The 16,884-nt window shown below is 39.1% G+C and overlaps 1 protein-coding gene across 1 annotated transcript; it reads left to right on the plus strand.

Annotated features, from left to right (window-relative positions):
* Window positions 1-1,607: 1,607 nt before the first annotated feature.
* TXK (TXK tyrosine kinase) lies at window positions 1,608-15,788 on the plus strand. Its single transcript, XM_035550428.1, has 14 exons — window positions 1,608-1,678; window positions 1,890-1,992; window positions 2,811-3,016; window positions 4,087-4,152; window positions 4,907-4,961; window positions 5,748-5,827; window positions 7,116-7,243; window positions 8,807-8,881; window positions 9,806-9,977; window positions 10,694-10,910; window positions 11,463-11,527; window positions 13,582-13,700; window positions 14,160-14,317; window positions 15,720-15,788. Exons 1-14 carry the CDS (start codon window positions 1,608-1,610, stop codon window positions 15,786-15,788), a joined length of 1,584 nt encoding a protein of 527 aa, XP_035406321.1.
* The last annotated feature ends 1,096 nt before the right edge of the window (window positions 15,789-16,884 follow it).

Below are 16,884 nucleotides of genomic sequence, written 5' to 3' on the forward strand. Positions count from 1 at the left end.
TTCAGGCAAAATTAAACTACTATAGTATTAAGCAGCTGAGGGACAGTTTAATAAACTGTAAAACCATGCAGCAAATAAATTACATTGCTCAAATGTTTTGCCTGGTTTCTTTAAAGAAAATTGTTGGTGTCAGCTGGCTTGGGTATTTGTAATTGGTCTATTTTGCATAGCCGTCAGTGGAAACTTTTATCAAACAGTCGATAGTGTCTTATGATTAATGTAAGTCTGTCTGCTTCCCACACGATGGGTTCTTCACAGGATGCAACAGTCTAAGGGAAATTGCCCCACAACTTTCATGATAAATACGCTAACCAAAACACATATGAGATAGGTCTCTTCTTCCAACTAAGAACTGATTTCCCTCTAATCTTTTTGACTTCTGATATTCTCTTCTTCTTTTAGTGCAAGATGTGCTAAATTATGTACCTTTACAGAGAAAATAATTACATTTCATTGTGCAGTAAGGTTACTTAATGCTTTGAGTAGTAGGATTAACACTCTCGGCACACTTTGTTGAAGCATTGGTAAAAGGCATTGGCAAAAATTCTTACAGAACACCAGAAGAAACATCTTATTTATTCCAAGCTAGATTAGGTCATTAGGATTAACAAACCAAAAATACTATGAGAGAAAAACATGAAGACATGGTGGGACTGTACAAGGGAACATCATGTGAACGATCATCATGTGAATGAATGATTGGAAAAGACCTTCAAGATCACCAAGTACAACTGCTAACAAAATAAAGCAACAAAATACAGAGACCTCAGGAACCTTACTTCAAAAAACTTCTAAGGCCTCTTCTTATAGTATGGCCTCTGTAGCAGAGCCTGCATGGAAGTGGAACAGAGCAGATGTTAACCATTTATTTACCAGTTTAAAATCTTCTTAGTGCCTTCTAATCTATATAAAATCAGCTGAAAATATACCTGCTGCTCATACAAGATACACTATAAAACTTTTCTGAAAATATATGATGTATATGATGTTGTGTTGTGTCTACTGTATTTATCTCTGGATTATCAACTACTTGGCACGTAAGTTTAAAGTGCCTATTTTGATAACATTTTAAACCTTGGCTAATTATATTAATGGCTGGAACAGAACCAAGAAAATCAGTATTAATTCAAAGAACTGAATGTATTTTGTTTCCTTAGTAAATCTCAGAATAAGAAAAAGCTTGTCATGCAGATGTGGTTTTGTATTTGGCTCAAATGATCTAAAAATTCTGTCATTGCTGAAAGTGGACATTTCTCTGCCTCTTGTCACTGACAATGTTCCCATCCCTTTCATTGCACAGGTTAGAGCTTGCATGGGGCAATGTGATCAGTTAGATTAGTACTGATCTGGCTGATGATGCCTTTTTTTTTTTTTTCTGATTTAGTGAGCAGATTTAATACATAATATGGCCTCATAATTAAAAGACATTGTAAGGGAGACAGTGGACACATATAGCTGGGGTGGGAAGAAAGCTCTGCTCTATTTGCTTCATGCAAATTTAGTCTTAATGGTTTGCCACATACCTCACAGCAAGACAGAACTAATAATAGAGCTAAGTAGTCCTTAATTCTGTAAACAAGCAAACAGGACCACTACAAATATGGAAAATGTTCTTGTTCACAGATCACACCATCCAGTCTGTTTTCTGCTGCTGCTGCTGCTGCACAGTGCAAAAAAGGTATGTGAAATTCTTCTGCTTTTCAGCAATTAGGATGATTGAAATGTCTATACATAATAGACTTTTAAAAGTCTATTTTCAGTAGAACTGTTAATTACACAAAAGTTTACAGAAACTTTACCCTACACATCCCTAATATGAATGAGGGCTTATATATCCATATTTTCAGTATGACATATTCACAAAAATACTTAATGTTCTTCAATATTAGAGCAATGAGAACAAAAATGAACCTGGACCCTGATACTGGCCTGGTGACCCAGTACTCAGCCTCACAACCAGAGGTTTCCTATGCATCTACTTGGAAGTGCAGGGTAAGTAACATTTTGTCAGGTTTAACACAAATTGGGGTGACGTGCCATCCAGTGACTCAGTACCAAAACAAGCAGAGGTGTAACCAACTCTTGAGCATGTAGGTTGCTTTGTTGCATTAAAATTATAAAGTAAAGGTATGCAAAGATTCATACTGATGAAATCCAGGGTCACACTGTGGTTTCCCAAGCTCGCTGGCATGGACAAGGGCGATTTCTTCTCCAGCTTTAGGGTTTGGGTGATGGAGGTGGTAAGGGTGGGTCTGTTGGGCAGATGCAATCTCACCTTGCTCAGCTGCATGTGAAAAGTCCACCTTTGTTTTGCTAGATCTAAATTGAATGAATCTGAATTTTCAAAGCATAACTGAGTGCAAAGCTAAAATCTAGCCTGATGCATAAGAAAAAGACTGTTCCTGCTCACTTGCTAAGAATGTCTGCAGCACTCTCCATACTAATTCTTCAGATAAATGGCCAAATTGCCAGACAGAGTAACTCCACTGTTTGCAATGCTGCTCTTATAATTTACACTGAGTTGTCCCAGCATTCATATTGTGTAGAAGTCACCCAAAGAGTGGGGAGGGAGACTAGGAAGATGGCTTGTCTATTTACTTTACTTTCCAGTGTAATTTTGGCTTTGATACCAAACTACTCAGATGTGAGTCTCGCTATTTTACAAGTGACATGGTGATGGTGCTTTACAATGGGAGGTAATGACCATGATTAGTTCCTTTCAGTTACTGAGATGCTATAGCAGTAGGGGAATTAAACAAGAAGTAGTAGGGAAAAAAGACTAACTATGAAAGATACCTTTTTTCCACTAGCGTAAGAGGCAATTGCGTGTGAAGAACAAGCCGTTACCTCCTCTACCTGCTGAGGCCTTGGAAGACTACACAAAAAATGTCAAAGTTATTGCACTATATGACTTTTTTGCTAGAGGACCGTCTGATTTAACACTCAAGAAGTCAGAAGAATACATTATCCTTGAACAGTATGATCCCCACTGGTGGAAGGCAAGAGACCAGCATGGGTAAGAGAGTGGGCATCTAATTTCATTCTCTCTTCCTACACAGAAAGAAGAACCTAAAACAACCCTTGTGGGGTTATCCTACAACCCTGTAGGCAGATAGAACAAGATACATGAACTTTAGGGGAGGTTTGAAAGTGTCCAGATATATACAAGGGGCATGGATTAATGGGCAAGAGTTTGGGCAGTGTCTGGTACTCCAAGAACTGGTATGGCATCTCCTGTCTGGTGGGAATGTAGAATTAAGTCCTAGACTTAGTAAGTTCCTGAGCAACATAAGGACATTTGAGGACTATATGAACCACTGGGGTCTTAAGCCATGTGAAAATCCAACTTTATGTGTTTTAAGTGCTTTACAATGTTGTGTGTTAAGACCTTATAAAGACCACAGGTAATGGTAAGACACTTGCCTGAAACAAAACCCCTCATCCAGAATTCTTGGACATGTTAGAGAGCTAGATAACTTCATTTAGTGACATTTCCACATTTATGTTTGTTTTTTGTTGTTCCCCTTTCTCCTTCACATTTTCTTCAGTGTATCCTGTAATCTGATGTTAGGAGTTGTTACAGATTATATAAAACTATCTCTTTTTCATTCAGAACCATCCTTTAAATACTTTTTCTCAACTCAGATTTCCAGTGAGATTCCACTGGATTATTATTTTGTATATACATGCAAGCACACATTTTATATTTCTTCATATTAAAGGTACAGTTAGAAGGCTAGAAATAAAGCAAGTGGCTTCTGGTTTGGAAGAAATGTCATTTTTTCTAAATTTTGCTTTGATTTAGCCTGAAAATTTTCCTTAATATGCTGTTCTTAGCACTCTGTAAGTACCTATCCCAGCTGACTTTCTCATTTCAGTTGCCCTCCAAAGTTGTGGGGCGGAAAGATTTTGCCTGGGATGAATGGACTTAAGACTTTTATTCAATTCCCACATTGGAATTCAGTATCTAAAGATATAGCCAATAATATAAATAACTTTTGTCATTCAATAAAAGTAAGATGCTTACCTTAATGCTATTAATATTTTACATCTGACTATAACAATATCCTCAATATGTTTTTTCAGGAATGAAGGCCTAATTCCCAGCAACTATGTTACCGAGAACAAGAAAAGTAATTTAGAAACATACGAGTAAGTACCCTTGAAAATGATGATTGTGCTTTCTTTTCTAAAAATGGTGTGGTACATTTCAGTGCTTGACCCTTCAGTCTTTACTAGATATGAACAGGTGTTTTCTTTATTGAAAGCTCTCTTTTTTTTTTTTCATTTTTTTTCTGTTTTTTTTTTTTCTTTTTTTTTTTTGTTACAGAACTTTACTCTTAGAATGAATTAACCATTTTGATTTATCTACTTGGAGTATATAATAGGGAGTTACAGACACCAAGGACTTCAACAGCGTAAACCATAAAGACAGAATCCAGATGTTTCCTATTTCTGTAGGCTCACTACATAATGTGTCTATATTCTGATCTCTTCCTGTTGTGAATGTATAGTTAATTGACTGGAAGTTAGTTATAATCAAGTCAGTCTGGTTTCCTGGAGAGAAGAGTAAAATTCAGCAAAACTCTAGTGAAGTGAGGGCTGAAGCAGTGAGCCTGACTGTAAATTTCATCACGGTCTGGCGTAACTGCTTCCTGTTTTTCTCTTTTGTGTGACCTCATGCTTAATCACAGTGAATCAGTCAATGGGGAAAGTAGTTGTCGTATGTACAATGATCTAATGAAGTAATTCCAAATTAAGAGACGCTTGATATACAACAATAGTTCTGTTCAGGTTTTTTGATGGGAAACCGTTCAACGATTAAGACTAAACCTTGCCTTCTGTGAAGCAGAGCAAACATATTTTACTGGCTGAAGTTAAAGGAAAACTTGTCTTCTTGTTGCAGGTGGTACTGCAAAAACATCAACAGAAGCCAGGCAGAACTGCTCTTGCAACAGAAGGTAACTCTGCTTATACATAGAATTAATGATATCTGCAAAGATTTATCAGTAGCGGCATCAAGAGCATTTCAACAGTCAAATCCAAATCTGCTCAGCATGCAGTAAGAGCAGGTGATTTAAAACAAAGAGATAGCTTTATGGGGAGAATGTACAGTGCAGACTGTCCAGACTTCCCAAAATTTTAAGTAGTAGTCCCAGCAAATTCCGTGTAGATTTTCCCTACTGGATAAATCGAGTTACACGGAGTTTACTGTACTTCTCTGTGGTATGAAACACTGATGACTGAAATCCACATGGTAAGTAAGTTAGTAAGGTGGCAGAGCTTAACAAAACCCCTGTGTTTTCCTTATGTACAGAGCCAGCAATCCATTTATCAGTTATGAAAATATCTATCTCAGTTAAATTCATTAAGCTCAAAGACTAACACAGGGCTTGGGCAAGACAAACTAGAGAAGAATACCTCAGAACTGTTTTACGACATATTTTTTTTCTGGTGATTTGTGTATATTTATATTTAATAAAAGAATTTTCACCACTTTACACTGAAGAGTATAATCCACCTAAAATATTTAGCTCCAAGAAATGGTCTGGCATTTGGTGTTTTCGCTCGGTTGATTTTGCTCTGCTATGTACCTGGCTGTCAATTCCTGTTCACCACTGCTTTATCACCCTCCCTGGTAGTCATAGGTATTCCACAGAATTTGGTGATCAGCTGCAAGTCCTATTTCAAAGGACTTTTATTCGAGCTCAAAGGCAGAAAATAACTCTACCTGGATTTATTTTCAGTCCAAAGAAGGTGCATTTGTTGTCAGAGATTCAAGCCAACAGGGACTCCTTACACTGTCGGTGTATTCACGGTCTAAAGGGTGAGTTGCTCCGAATGGTTACGGTTTGACTCAAAGTGTGAAGGAAGAGCTTCCCTATAGCTACTTGGGATAGGTGGGCAGGCTGGGTATGTGGTGCACAGCAGCAGTGAAACACTGGGGGGCTGTTCAGAGGGCACTGCAGCTCTCTGAGGTAATACCCCTGTATGCCGAAGTGCTGGTGGTGGGCAGTAGGTCTTGGGGGGCAGGGTGCCAATGCCTTGCTAAGACATGCACTCATAGAAATGCTCAAATAATCTGCTGTGAAGGCTGCTTATCCCACCCATGTAACACAGGCAGTAAGACCTCACATTCCCATCTTGTCAATTTTTATGTCAAGTGCTGTGGCTGCCCCTCCATGCTACCACAGCCTTTGGCCACCGCATCAAACTGCTTTTCTTCTCAGCAGGCTCTGCTCAGCGTAAATTACTCCAAGGCTCCTTGGTGGTCCCAAAATATCTCCCATTTTTCTCCTAAAATCTCCTCACTGTACAGTCTTGCTCCTTCAGCTGGAGGACTGTTATTGGGCTCGCTTTCCCCTCACATCTGTAGCAGTCCCCTACGGCTATCCCTCAGCTCTCCTACATCTGTTCCATGCTACAGCTGCTTCTTATGGATGCAATGATACAGGGATAAACACTTGTGCACTAAAACACACAACACACCTTGTGGTTTAACACAACAGGCAGCTAAGCCCCACACAGCCATCCGTTCGCTCCCTCCTACCACCCACCAAAAGGGAAGAGTAAAAGAATTGGGGGTTGAGATAAAGACAGTTTAATGGGACAGAAGATGAAGGGAAAATAATAATAGAAATGATAGTACTGATAAAAGAATACACAAAACAAGAGATGCACAATGCAGCTGCTCACCACCCATGGACCAATGCCCAGCCTGTGCCTGAGCACTGGCAGACTCTCCCCTGGCCAACCCCCCCAGTTTTATTGTTCAGCATGAGGCCATATGGTGTGGGACAAATCTCTGGTCCCTTTGGGTCAGCTGTTCTCATCCTAAGTCCAAACACAGCACCACACCAGCTACTAGGAAGAAAATTAACTCTATCCCAGCCAAAAGCAGGACAATGCTATCTCCCAAAGCTGGGAAAGAGACCTACTCAAGAAGCCTTTTTTTTCCTCCCTGAAACAGTATCCCAACTATGTGCAGTCATTTTAATTAGGAAACTGCATCCCAAGTTTTCAGATTTTTTGTGTGCGTGCTTTTCAAGTAAAATTTACTTAGGTTATAGTATCAATTATTTTTGCTGAAAATCATAATCTCTTGTTGATTTCAGAAGTCACAGTGGAGACATTCGGCATTATCAAATTAAGAAAAACCACCTGGAACAATATTACGTAGCAGAAAAATATCTCTTCTCATCTGTTCCTGAACTCATCCAATATCATCGACACAATGCTGCAGGTAATGGATATAAGCTGTCAAGGTATTACTGCTGATGCTTTGAAGCTCGTCAGGACTTTGGAAGATTGGAAGCGACTCTTCCACTAGTCATTTCCTTATAAAAAGAGACAGAAGTTTTTCTGTTGCTAACAAATTCAAGTATGCCGTGATCCTTTCTGCTGAAGTTGTAGCTGCAATGTGCATATGTCAGGGGAGGAATGAGTCTACCGAACTCATATACTTGAATGAAATTAATTTTACAAAGCTAGAAGCATTATGTACTTACCTACTCTGTATTCTGCTGGTTCGTATTTGACTGAATGAGACTTGCGTGAAATGTGATCATAATTCTTTCCTTGCCTATAACCCAGTGACTTGCATGTATAGAATTTAAGAAAAACAGGAGCTATTCTGTGCATCAGCAGGCAGCTTTTTATTGATTTTGGCACATATGCACACCCCCTCCAAAGAAAAGGCAGAAATGGGGAGCACAAGGACTCTCCAACACTAGCTTGCATCTTACCAGTGTCAGCCACCTTTAGTTGTTGGCTCATAGCAGCCATTTATAATTTCTAGCATTAAAAATTGCCCTTCATCTTGGTTCTGCCTATCATTTTAATATGGTATAAAACATTTTTAACCCTGAATGGCTGGAGATAGGAAAACGCAAAGAGCCCCTCACACAAGTGAGGCAGGAAGAGACGGGAATGGACAGAGCCTTTCTCCTGAGGGAAAGGGATAGTAGAAAATCCATGAAACAGAAAAGAATCTGAAAGTAACATCAGGAAGAATGAGTGAATGCATGCAGGTCGTCCTTGGTGAGCACAATGAGCTAGCTTTAAAAAAGCAAAGACACTCTTCAGGTTGAAAAGTAGGAAAGTAGAAAGGGATGTGCTCGCTGGTACCGTTGGCTCATAAATTGAGAGAAAAAGGAATGTCAGACACAAAAATATTTCTTGCAGTGGGAAACAATCCTGAGAAACCGTACTTAGGAGACTGTTTAGGTTGGTGATGTAGTATTGTAGAGCTCATGTAGTATTACGTAGGATCACTAACACTGTACAAGCAAGCAAGAATGTCACTTCTGGTTGTATTAAAATATAGATACTTTCGTAGTGGTCTGAAGTTTGAAGTAGAGTACAGGAGTGCAACATATTAATAGACAATTTACTTAATTAAACAATAATTTTGAATATCATTTCTTCAAGATAGAAATTGTCTGATTATGTATGTTTGTACAAGCACTGGCTAGATCTCAGCTGGTATCCCAAGATGGTATTGTCATAGATCTAGTAATAAAACTTAAACAAACAAACAAACAAACAAAGAGAAGCAATTACTTAGAATTTTGAAAACAGTATTTGTCTTCTGAAACAGTAGCTTATTAGGCAGGCTGGAAAAAGGTAGTGTCCTCTTCTATTTCTTCACTATAGTGAGAAGTTGTAAGAAAAAGTAACTTCAAGAAATAAGGTATCTATATCAATTATTTTTTTATTTTTTATGTTTTTTGAGAAAAGATGTGATGTAGCATACTTTAAAATGGTGCAATTGGCCAACAGAATATTGGTACTTTGTTTCCTGCAGGTCTTATCACTCGTCTCCGACATCCAGTTGGATCAATTGGATGTTCTTCACCAGCAACAGCTGGATTTAGTTACGGTAAATTTTTTATCTTGTTTCACTGGAGATTTAGGTTTCTGTCTAGGCAAGAATTGAGATCACATTCATCCAGCTAATAATTGTGTCAGTGAAATTTCCCAGTCGTAAGTTAACACATAAACAGCTTCATAATCACGAGAATCAGACACGCATTTCCTCATAAGGTATCAGAACTAAATGAGACGTGACTCAATTCCTGCAATTTAGTCAGTGTCGGGCTTCTTTTACAACCACTAGTGCATTTCAGAGCTATCTGGACTATTGTAAGCAGACCTAGATATACACTTAACAGATTTTCAAAGGGTATTTTATTTATTTAAATGTCAATGAAATTGAAATTAATATTATTTATGGGGAAATGAAATGAATGAAATCTTACACATTGCTAGTAAACAAGCAGTAAATACCAGTGCTGTGTACATAGATCAGGAAGCTAGTATTAGCTGGTAGATACGTACATATAAACATATATATATGTATATATATAAAGGAATGTCCAAAAGCATATATATTTGCTGTGAATGTTTCCATCAATATCAAGGCTTAATATTTCTGGAGGGCAGAACTATTTTGGTTAATACAATGGAAGCAGCCAGTAACTATTTCTGTAGCTATACTATCCCCCGGAACTGGTTTAGAGTTAAAAACGTCACATATGGTAATGCTAAAAAAGTTCTAAGAGGTAGTCCAAACCTTGCCTTATCTTTAAGCCTCACGCATTCCAGCATTAAGCAATTTGCACAGCAGTCACATCCTACAAGCTGCAAAATAACATTCACGTCTAAACACATACATGTGGAAAATTCCAGATATTTAAAACCCATGCTAAAACTGATGAAGGGTTATGAAGTTTCGCTGCATGCATTATCTGCAAATAGCAAGGCGTGTCTCCCAGACTATTGTAACATCAGGTTGCTTTTATAGAGGAGTGGGAATTAAACCCATCAGAACTGACGTTTATGAAGGAGCTTGGGCGTGGGCAGTTTGGAGTCGTTCAGCTGGGTAAATGGAAAGCAACCATCAAAGTTGCCATCAAAACAATCAATGAAGGTGCAATGTCTGAGGACGATTTCATTGAGGAGGCCAAAGTGATGATGTAAGTACAAAAGTATTCTATCTGATAGTTGACATGAAGACGACCAAGAAAAAAATATCACCTAATTCCATTTAAAACAAGCAACCAAAGCCACTGTGATGGGAATAGTGGATGTGAAGGACAGAAAGGTTGATGTAATGGCCTAAGCAGGTGCTTACTATGCCCATCACCAGAGTCTTTTTTTAGAGTGTGCGCTGCTTTGCATGGTGGAGGTTAGCAGGTGGTAAATGTGCTGGTAGTTGCTCCTACAGCTGTTCTTTCATCCATAGTTCAGTGCTTCTGGGAGCACAGGCAGAGTTCATGCCTAAGTAAAGCTTCTAAGAAACTGTATTGCCATTTCTGCTAATTTTGCAAATTACAGAAGTATCCAGACCTGCTCTTGGCATGGCCATAGAAGGAGGTGGAAGCTGAGGAGAACACTTGCAGCAGCTCGTGTCCCTGCCTGAAAACCAAACATAGTTAGACCTCTCCATTTCATATTATCCATATCAAGGTTGCATTTGTCCGTTATGTATTGGAGGGACTATGATGATCTTGCAGAACTTTTTGGAGGAAAATGCAGAAATGTGTTAGGTAGTGGGACAACTCCAAGGCCAGCTGAACTGAAGGATGTTTAGCAAGTACTGAAAGTGTTTTTCAGTATCATCATGAGAATGAAAAGTCTAGTCATCTGCCAAGAGCAGACGATCACCTGACTGAAATACAATCCTGAACAGGAAACTCTCCCACCCGAAGCTGGTCCAACTTTACGGAGTGTGCACACGCCACAAGCCTCTCTATGTAGTGACTGAGTTCATGGAGAACGGCTGCCTGCTCAACTACCTACGGCAGAGACGGGGGAAACTCAGCAGAGACCTGCTGCTGAGCATATGCCAGGATGTGTGTGAAGGGATGGAGTATCTGGAAAGAAATAGGTTCATTCACCGTGATTTAGTAAGTACAATAGGTTTTCTGAGGTTCTCAGTAAATATTGATGATATACAACATGCCACTGAATTCTGTGGGCCACTAACGTGTCCTGTAAGACTTCAACAGAATCTTTCTCCATCCACATTTCTTCTGCTCCCTACTGCCTTACCTTGATGCTGGGATAAATGGGTGGCTTGTCTGCCCTACCTCTCATACACAGGGAACAAAGAGGTCACAAAAACACTTTTAAAAATTGGTAGTGAGTGCCCAAATGCCTAGCATTCAGGAAAATACCTGCTTGGATAACTAAGATTCTGCATCTTAAAATTTCTTTTACCATACATGAAAATATTGCAAGCATTCAGGCTAGTATATGCTATGTATGTGTAATTACACAGCAGTGAAAGGCATTCACCTACTTGGAGACAGAACTTTACTTTTTCCTTAGGTTTTGTGCAAGACACTCATCTCCTTTTAGAATATAAACCATATGAGCTGAAACACAATTAATCTGTTGCATTTTTCTTAAAAGCTTTTTAGCCCAGATTTCAGATATGTTTCTCTCCTTTTCCCCAGGCTGCAAGAAACTGTTTAGTCAATGCTGAGCACATTGTTAAAGTATCCGACTTCGGCATGGCAAGGTAAGAAGTACAAGTTTAGTGGGTGCCCTGTTCTCAGTCGATGGTAATGAGGACTTGGGCCAACTTCACTGCTTCCTGAGCTGATTTGGGGAATCCCGCTGTGCTCAATTTCTGAATTTTGATTGAAGTGATAACATTGCTGTTTAACTCTTGTACCATAAACGGGATGTCACATTGTTCTCTTCTCATAAGTGAATTTAAGACAGGTGAACCAAGTGTCTAGTAAATGTCAGGAGTAGCTTACGGACAGAGCAGCAGCAGGCACAGGACTGCCAGAAGCTCAAAGAAGCAAGTACCCCAAATTTTCTGAGTGCCCAGGAGGACAGAAAGCCCGCAGGAAGAGGTGTAGGTCTTGGTACTGACCTTTAGAGACTTCAGTAGGTGAGGCAGGAGGCAGGGAGGATGCGCGGGCAGGAAGCGTGATGTGCGCTTCTCTAGCAGGGAAGTGGTTTTTCTGCTTAATGAGAGGACCAGCCAAACATGAAGAAAGAGCAAAATGCACTCTGACAACCACAGGTCAGAGAAATGTAGCTCTGTCCTCCTGGACTTCCATGAAAGGGTGCACTATATTTTACAGCTGAGCTGAGTGAATGACCAGTGGCTAGCCAAACAATTGGTCTCACTCCTTCCATCTTGCCCCATCACCCCTTGTAAGCCCAGCACAAAGTCCTTTACTTCTTTGTCTTACTGGCTGATTTTGGATTGAATAGGCTCACCTTGGATGTGGGGATCTTGAAAGGCAGTGTGTGGCTCTGAGCAGGAGGTGCTGGTGATGTCCACCTTATGGCTGAAGTCATCAGATCAGCATAGCTGTGTTGCCCACTTTTCTGTTAAATTTTACCTCCTATTTCTAACCTAAGGATTACAACATCCCAGCAGTTCATAACTACATACTTGTTTTTTTTAAAAGGCTGTCCTATGCCATGGCAGTGCCTGCTAGTTTCATTGATTGCCAAAAAGGTAAAATTAGGCTCATAGGTCTGGACTCATCCAAATGCCTTGTAAAATGCAGTAAGAAACCATGGGGCTGTCAGGGTCCAATGTGAGAGTAATAGACCTGAATGGCTTCCCGTTAACAAAAAGAGGAGACCAATGGCATGGCTTTAGACAGGCATTTTCCCAGGGAGACCATGGAGAGATGATGGGAACACCCTCTAATTATTCATAGCTCACCAAACTGACTGGTTTTGTACTCTTATTTTGTGCATTCGTTATCCAAATAACCTCTCATCTTTCTGTTCCTGCCCCAAAAATAATAAAGTGAGGCAAAGAGGCAATTTCTCTCAATGTGACCTCCTTTGAAAGGTGCTTTAAGAAGTGCCTATGCATTATACCTTCTGTGACAAGTGTTGGGTAGTGTGTCAGGTAGTGTGTCTCTGTCATCTGCTCATGAAAGTAAATATGGGAAAAACATGCACAGAGTTTGTATAGATGTTGGGATCAGCCTTTTCAAACGTTGCCCTCTAAGTGCCTGTATTAGGCACAAAAACTCCTCTCATCTGAGAGGTCTTAACATAGCTCCCATAACCTTGGGCAAAATTATACTTCAGTGCACCTGGTTGTTTCTTTGTGTGTGATGAAAACTTTCTGTGCTTCTTCTGTAATAACAATGTGCCAGAAATTTCATCTGTGAAGATGGGTAGCAGAGTCCAGCAGCTCCAGCTGTGTAAATAAGTGTAACTTTTTGCCAGTAGTTTTCAGGTGTGATAAATGTTTGAAAAGTTTGCTTTTAAAAAGAGACAACAATTATTTATTGTTGCTCTTTTTCTTACCTGGGGTGTAACTACAACTGTCCTGTGAGTCTCACAGATGGTATTAAAACAATTTACTCTGACATACTTGTCACAGTCAAGTCACTCTTTTAAATAGAAATCTTTTAAACTGCATAGTGTGGGTGTCTGTGTGCATTTTGTATTATATTAGTGATACAATTTCTTTGCTTATAAATTGAGACTGTATTTTTATGGAATTATAAACCACCTGTGGAAATGCTGCCAGAGCTGCTTGCGCTTTAAGTCTCATTAAAATACATGGCATTTGCTGATATTCTTTAGGTATGTCATTGATGATGAATATATCAGCTCTTCAGGTGCCAAGTTTCCAGTCAAGTGGTCATCTCCTGAAGTCTTTCATTTCAAAAAGTACAGCAGCAAATCTGATGTATGGTCATTTGGTGAGTGGATTAGATTAATGTGCAACGTATTGTTTCCCTAAAACTACTGATGTGATTGAGAAAACTAGAATTTTTTATTGATGCTGCCTATCTTAGTCTTTAATCTATCTTATTTTTCAAATCTTGTCTGTATTTTTGAAAGAGTATGATTTTTAATAGATTTTTAATCTAAAAATTGGATTTTGACAGATATGTGTGTTCTTGGTAAGTCTCCATTAACCAAATGCTTATTCATCTCATTTTCATGGACCACCACCTTAGCTGACTTAAATGGGAGCAGAATCACATCAGTTGAAATTTTTTTGTTTTCCTCTATTCATTCAGCTCAAGTTGCCCATGTTTTTCATGCATTAATCAATACATGGAAAAGAAAGAGTGATTTTGGGGCTTCTCACATTGTTAAATAGCTTGTGGGTTTGTGGGTCTTGTTTTGTCCTAAATATTTTGGTTCACATCCAGGTGTGCTGATGTGGGAAGTCTTCACAGAGGGCAAAATGCCTTTTGAAAGTAAATCAAATTGTGAAGTTGTCCGTGAGATTTCTAAGGGAAACCGACTTTATCGACCACATTTGGCATCGCATACTGTGTACAAAGTCATGTACAGCTGCTGGCATGAGGTTTGTTGCTCTTGCTTTCTTGTGATATTACATTACTCTGTTCTCCATTGCTAATGTGTATCTGAAGGTAATCCTCAACCACTGGGGCAATAAAACCTTTACTTTGTGGCATGCTCAGTATTTATCACTATGCTTTTCACAAGTTGTGCCTAAGTTTACAAGCCTCTGTTTCTTTTGACTGTTGCATCCAATAAATATGAAGCACATACTCTATATGATAGGTCTACACCATCCCTAGTTTTGAATATTTGACTATAGTCTCACTTCTCTACTGCACCGAGTGTAATACCTTTTTCACACCTCTGTCATGCATAGCACTCTAGCTTTCCTCTGAATGATAATCGTAACACATTCATATACAAAATGAATATGCCCACTACATGTGGATTTTCCTTCCCATTTTCCAGATGCACATCAGTATGTCTGTACAGTGCTCCAGCACCTCCCTTTCACCCTCTCCACTCTGGTACTGTGCTTGCATCAATGTTCTTTATCCGTTTCTCCAGCAACTATTTAGTTCTATAATGGTGTCAAAACATGGATTTAATCAACTTCTCCACCTGAGTAATCCCTTGAGGTCGCTCCTGCTGTGTCTACAGGAAATGAATCTTTAATTTTACATGAAAAGTACTTTCAGAAGAACTTCGTGTGTAATGCTTTCCAGTAAATATGCAGGCATACACTAAGAGCAGTTGGGGGATCTCGTTGCTACCATTGTCTCCTTTGTCCTACCTCTCCTCTCTTGCCCATCTTTTAAAGCTGTATAATTTTTTTAGCCCCTAAGTAAGTAAGTTTAAGAGACTGAAACCTAAACTGCACATAGCATGGTTGCTCACTGCAAACATCCATTGGGATGCCTGCCAGCAGAGGGAGGATGAGGAAGAAGTCCCCTCTTTTCCTGATGTCAGCCAGGAGTTTGTTGTTCCATGCTGAGATGCAATTTATTAAGTGATACTACAGTGAACATGATTTTTTTCTAAAGCCCAGGAAATAAACCTGAGCATCAGGGTTTCCTGAGAGGTGAACCACTGCAGGGAATAAATCCACATACGGCTTCTGGCTAAAAGGAAACAAACAAACAAAAAAGAAAGAAAAAAGAAAGAAAGAAAAAAGAAAAAAGTGTCTGTGCACATGCTGCTGCAGTTTTAGGAAGCATTCTATTAACTTCTGGCACACTGACATGCAGAACACAATTTATTTATTTATCTATTTATTTTCTCAAGTGATAAACTTGATCTTTTCTTCATCCTGTATTAATAAAATACAATTTAATATTTAAGGAGTAGCCTGTATAGCCATATATATATATATATATATAACCTATAGCGATCTTCTGAAGTTGGATACTTTAATTGATCAATCTGCTAATTTAGTTTTATCCTCTGCTTTTTTTTTTTCTCAGAAACCTGAAGGACGTCCTTCTTTTGAAGAATTAGTAGACACACTCACAGATATAACAGAAATGGGATAATCAGTAAATTATCCTAAATTACACCTAAATACAGGTGTATTTACTGGAAAATCAGCATTAAGCCTGTCAATGTAGTTGACACAGAAAACATCAGCCTTTTACAGCTGTCTCTACTTAAATTGTAGTAGCAGCATCCTACATAGCGAAGCAGCTGTTTGGGCTTGGTGTAACTTCTGCTCATTTGAGAAAGATATCTGAGGAGGCTGGTTTGGGGCTCTCAAGCCTTTGTTTTCTTGATTAGGGAGAAAAATCTCCTGTCTGAAAAGAAGTAACCAATCTTACTTGCCATGCAAGCCTTTTTTATTCTTTTTGTTAGAGCTACACTAATTCCCATAATAATATTACTAAGAAATGGTTTGTTACTTAATATAGTTCATGCACTGGGCAATACTGATTAGCAGCACCAAAAACGATGGAAGAGACTTTGATAAAGTGTCAGAGAGGTCATATCTAAAGGCAACACCTTTTGTACTGCAAAGCACTGAAGAAATGGAGCAGTGTTTCAGAGGAAACACAACTGCCGGAGCAGCACCCAGGTGATTGCCCAGGTACTGCACGACCACGGGATCAAGGGATCAAGGCATGCAGAGGGAGCAGTCATCCTTCAGTGCCTTCCAAGTGACATCTGAATAGCTGAAAGGACTGAGCATCCCTGAAGAACTTTAATCCTGCTCACAGGTAAAGGCACCTTCTCTGCTAATTCTGTGTAAAACAAGGAGAACAAGTAAGGACTGTTTTATTCAAACCTCTCCCTGAATTTCCCTGAATTTTATTGTTGTCTCCCATTCCTGGCTTGCTGCTGCATACTTGAATGCCCACACCTCTTTACTGCTCCCCTCTAAGTATCCGGAATGGTTAATAGACAAGTTAAAGCTGGAATCTGGCTGTAAAAAGAAATGCTTTGAATTAGTCTAGCTCAAACAAATTCTGTGAGACCTCACACGCACAATGTCTGTAACCCTACTTGGAATGTTATTATTCTAATTTTAACTCTTAATTTTGGTCAATACAAATGTATTACAGAAAAGAAAATGCAAGTGAAGTAGGAGATTGTTTTATGTAAAACAGTCAGATCACTGCAAATAAATATTTTTTT

This window comes from Cygnus atratus, chromosome 4, assembly GCF_013377495.2.
Source record: "Cygnus atratus isolate AKBS03 ecotype Queensland, Australia chromosome 4, CAtr_DNAZoo_HiC_assembly, whole genome shotgun sequence".
NCBI lineage: Eukaryota > Metazoa > Chordata > Aves > Anseriformes > Anatidae > Cygnus > Cygnus atratus.

Bases quoted from the DNA above. Each gene is read 5' to 3' on its own strand.
- TXK (XM_035550428.1), top strand. From the start codon at position 1,608: ATGTTCTTGTTCACAGATCACACCATCCAGTCTGTTTTCTGCTGCTGC. The intron at 1,679-1,889 runs GTATGTGAAATT...CTTCAATATTAG, and splicing joins TGCTGCACAGTGCAAAAAAG to AGCAATGAGAACAAAAATGA. The intron at 4,153-4,906 runs GTAAGTACCCTT...TTCTTGTTGCAG, and splicing joins AGTAATTTAGAAACATACGA to GTGGTACTGCAAAAACATCA.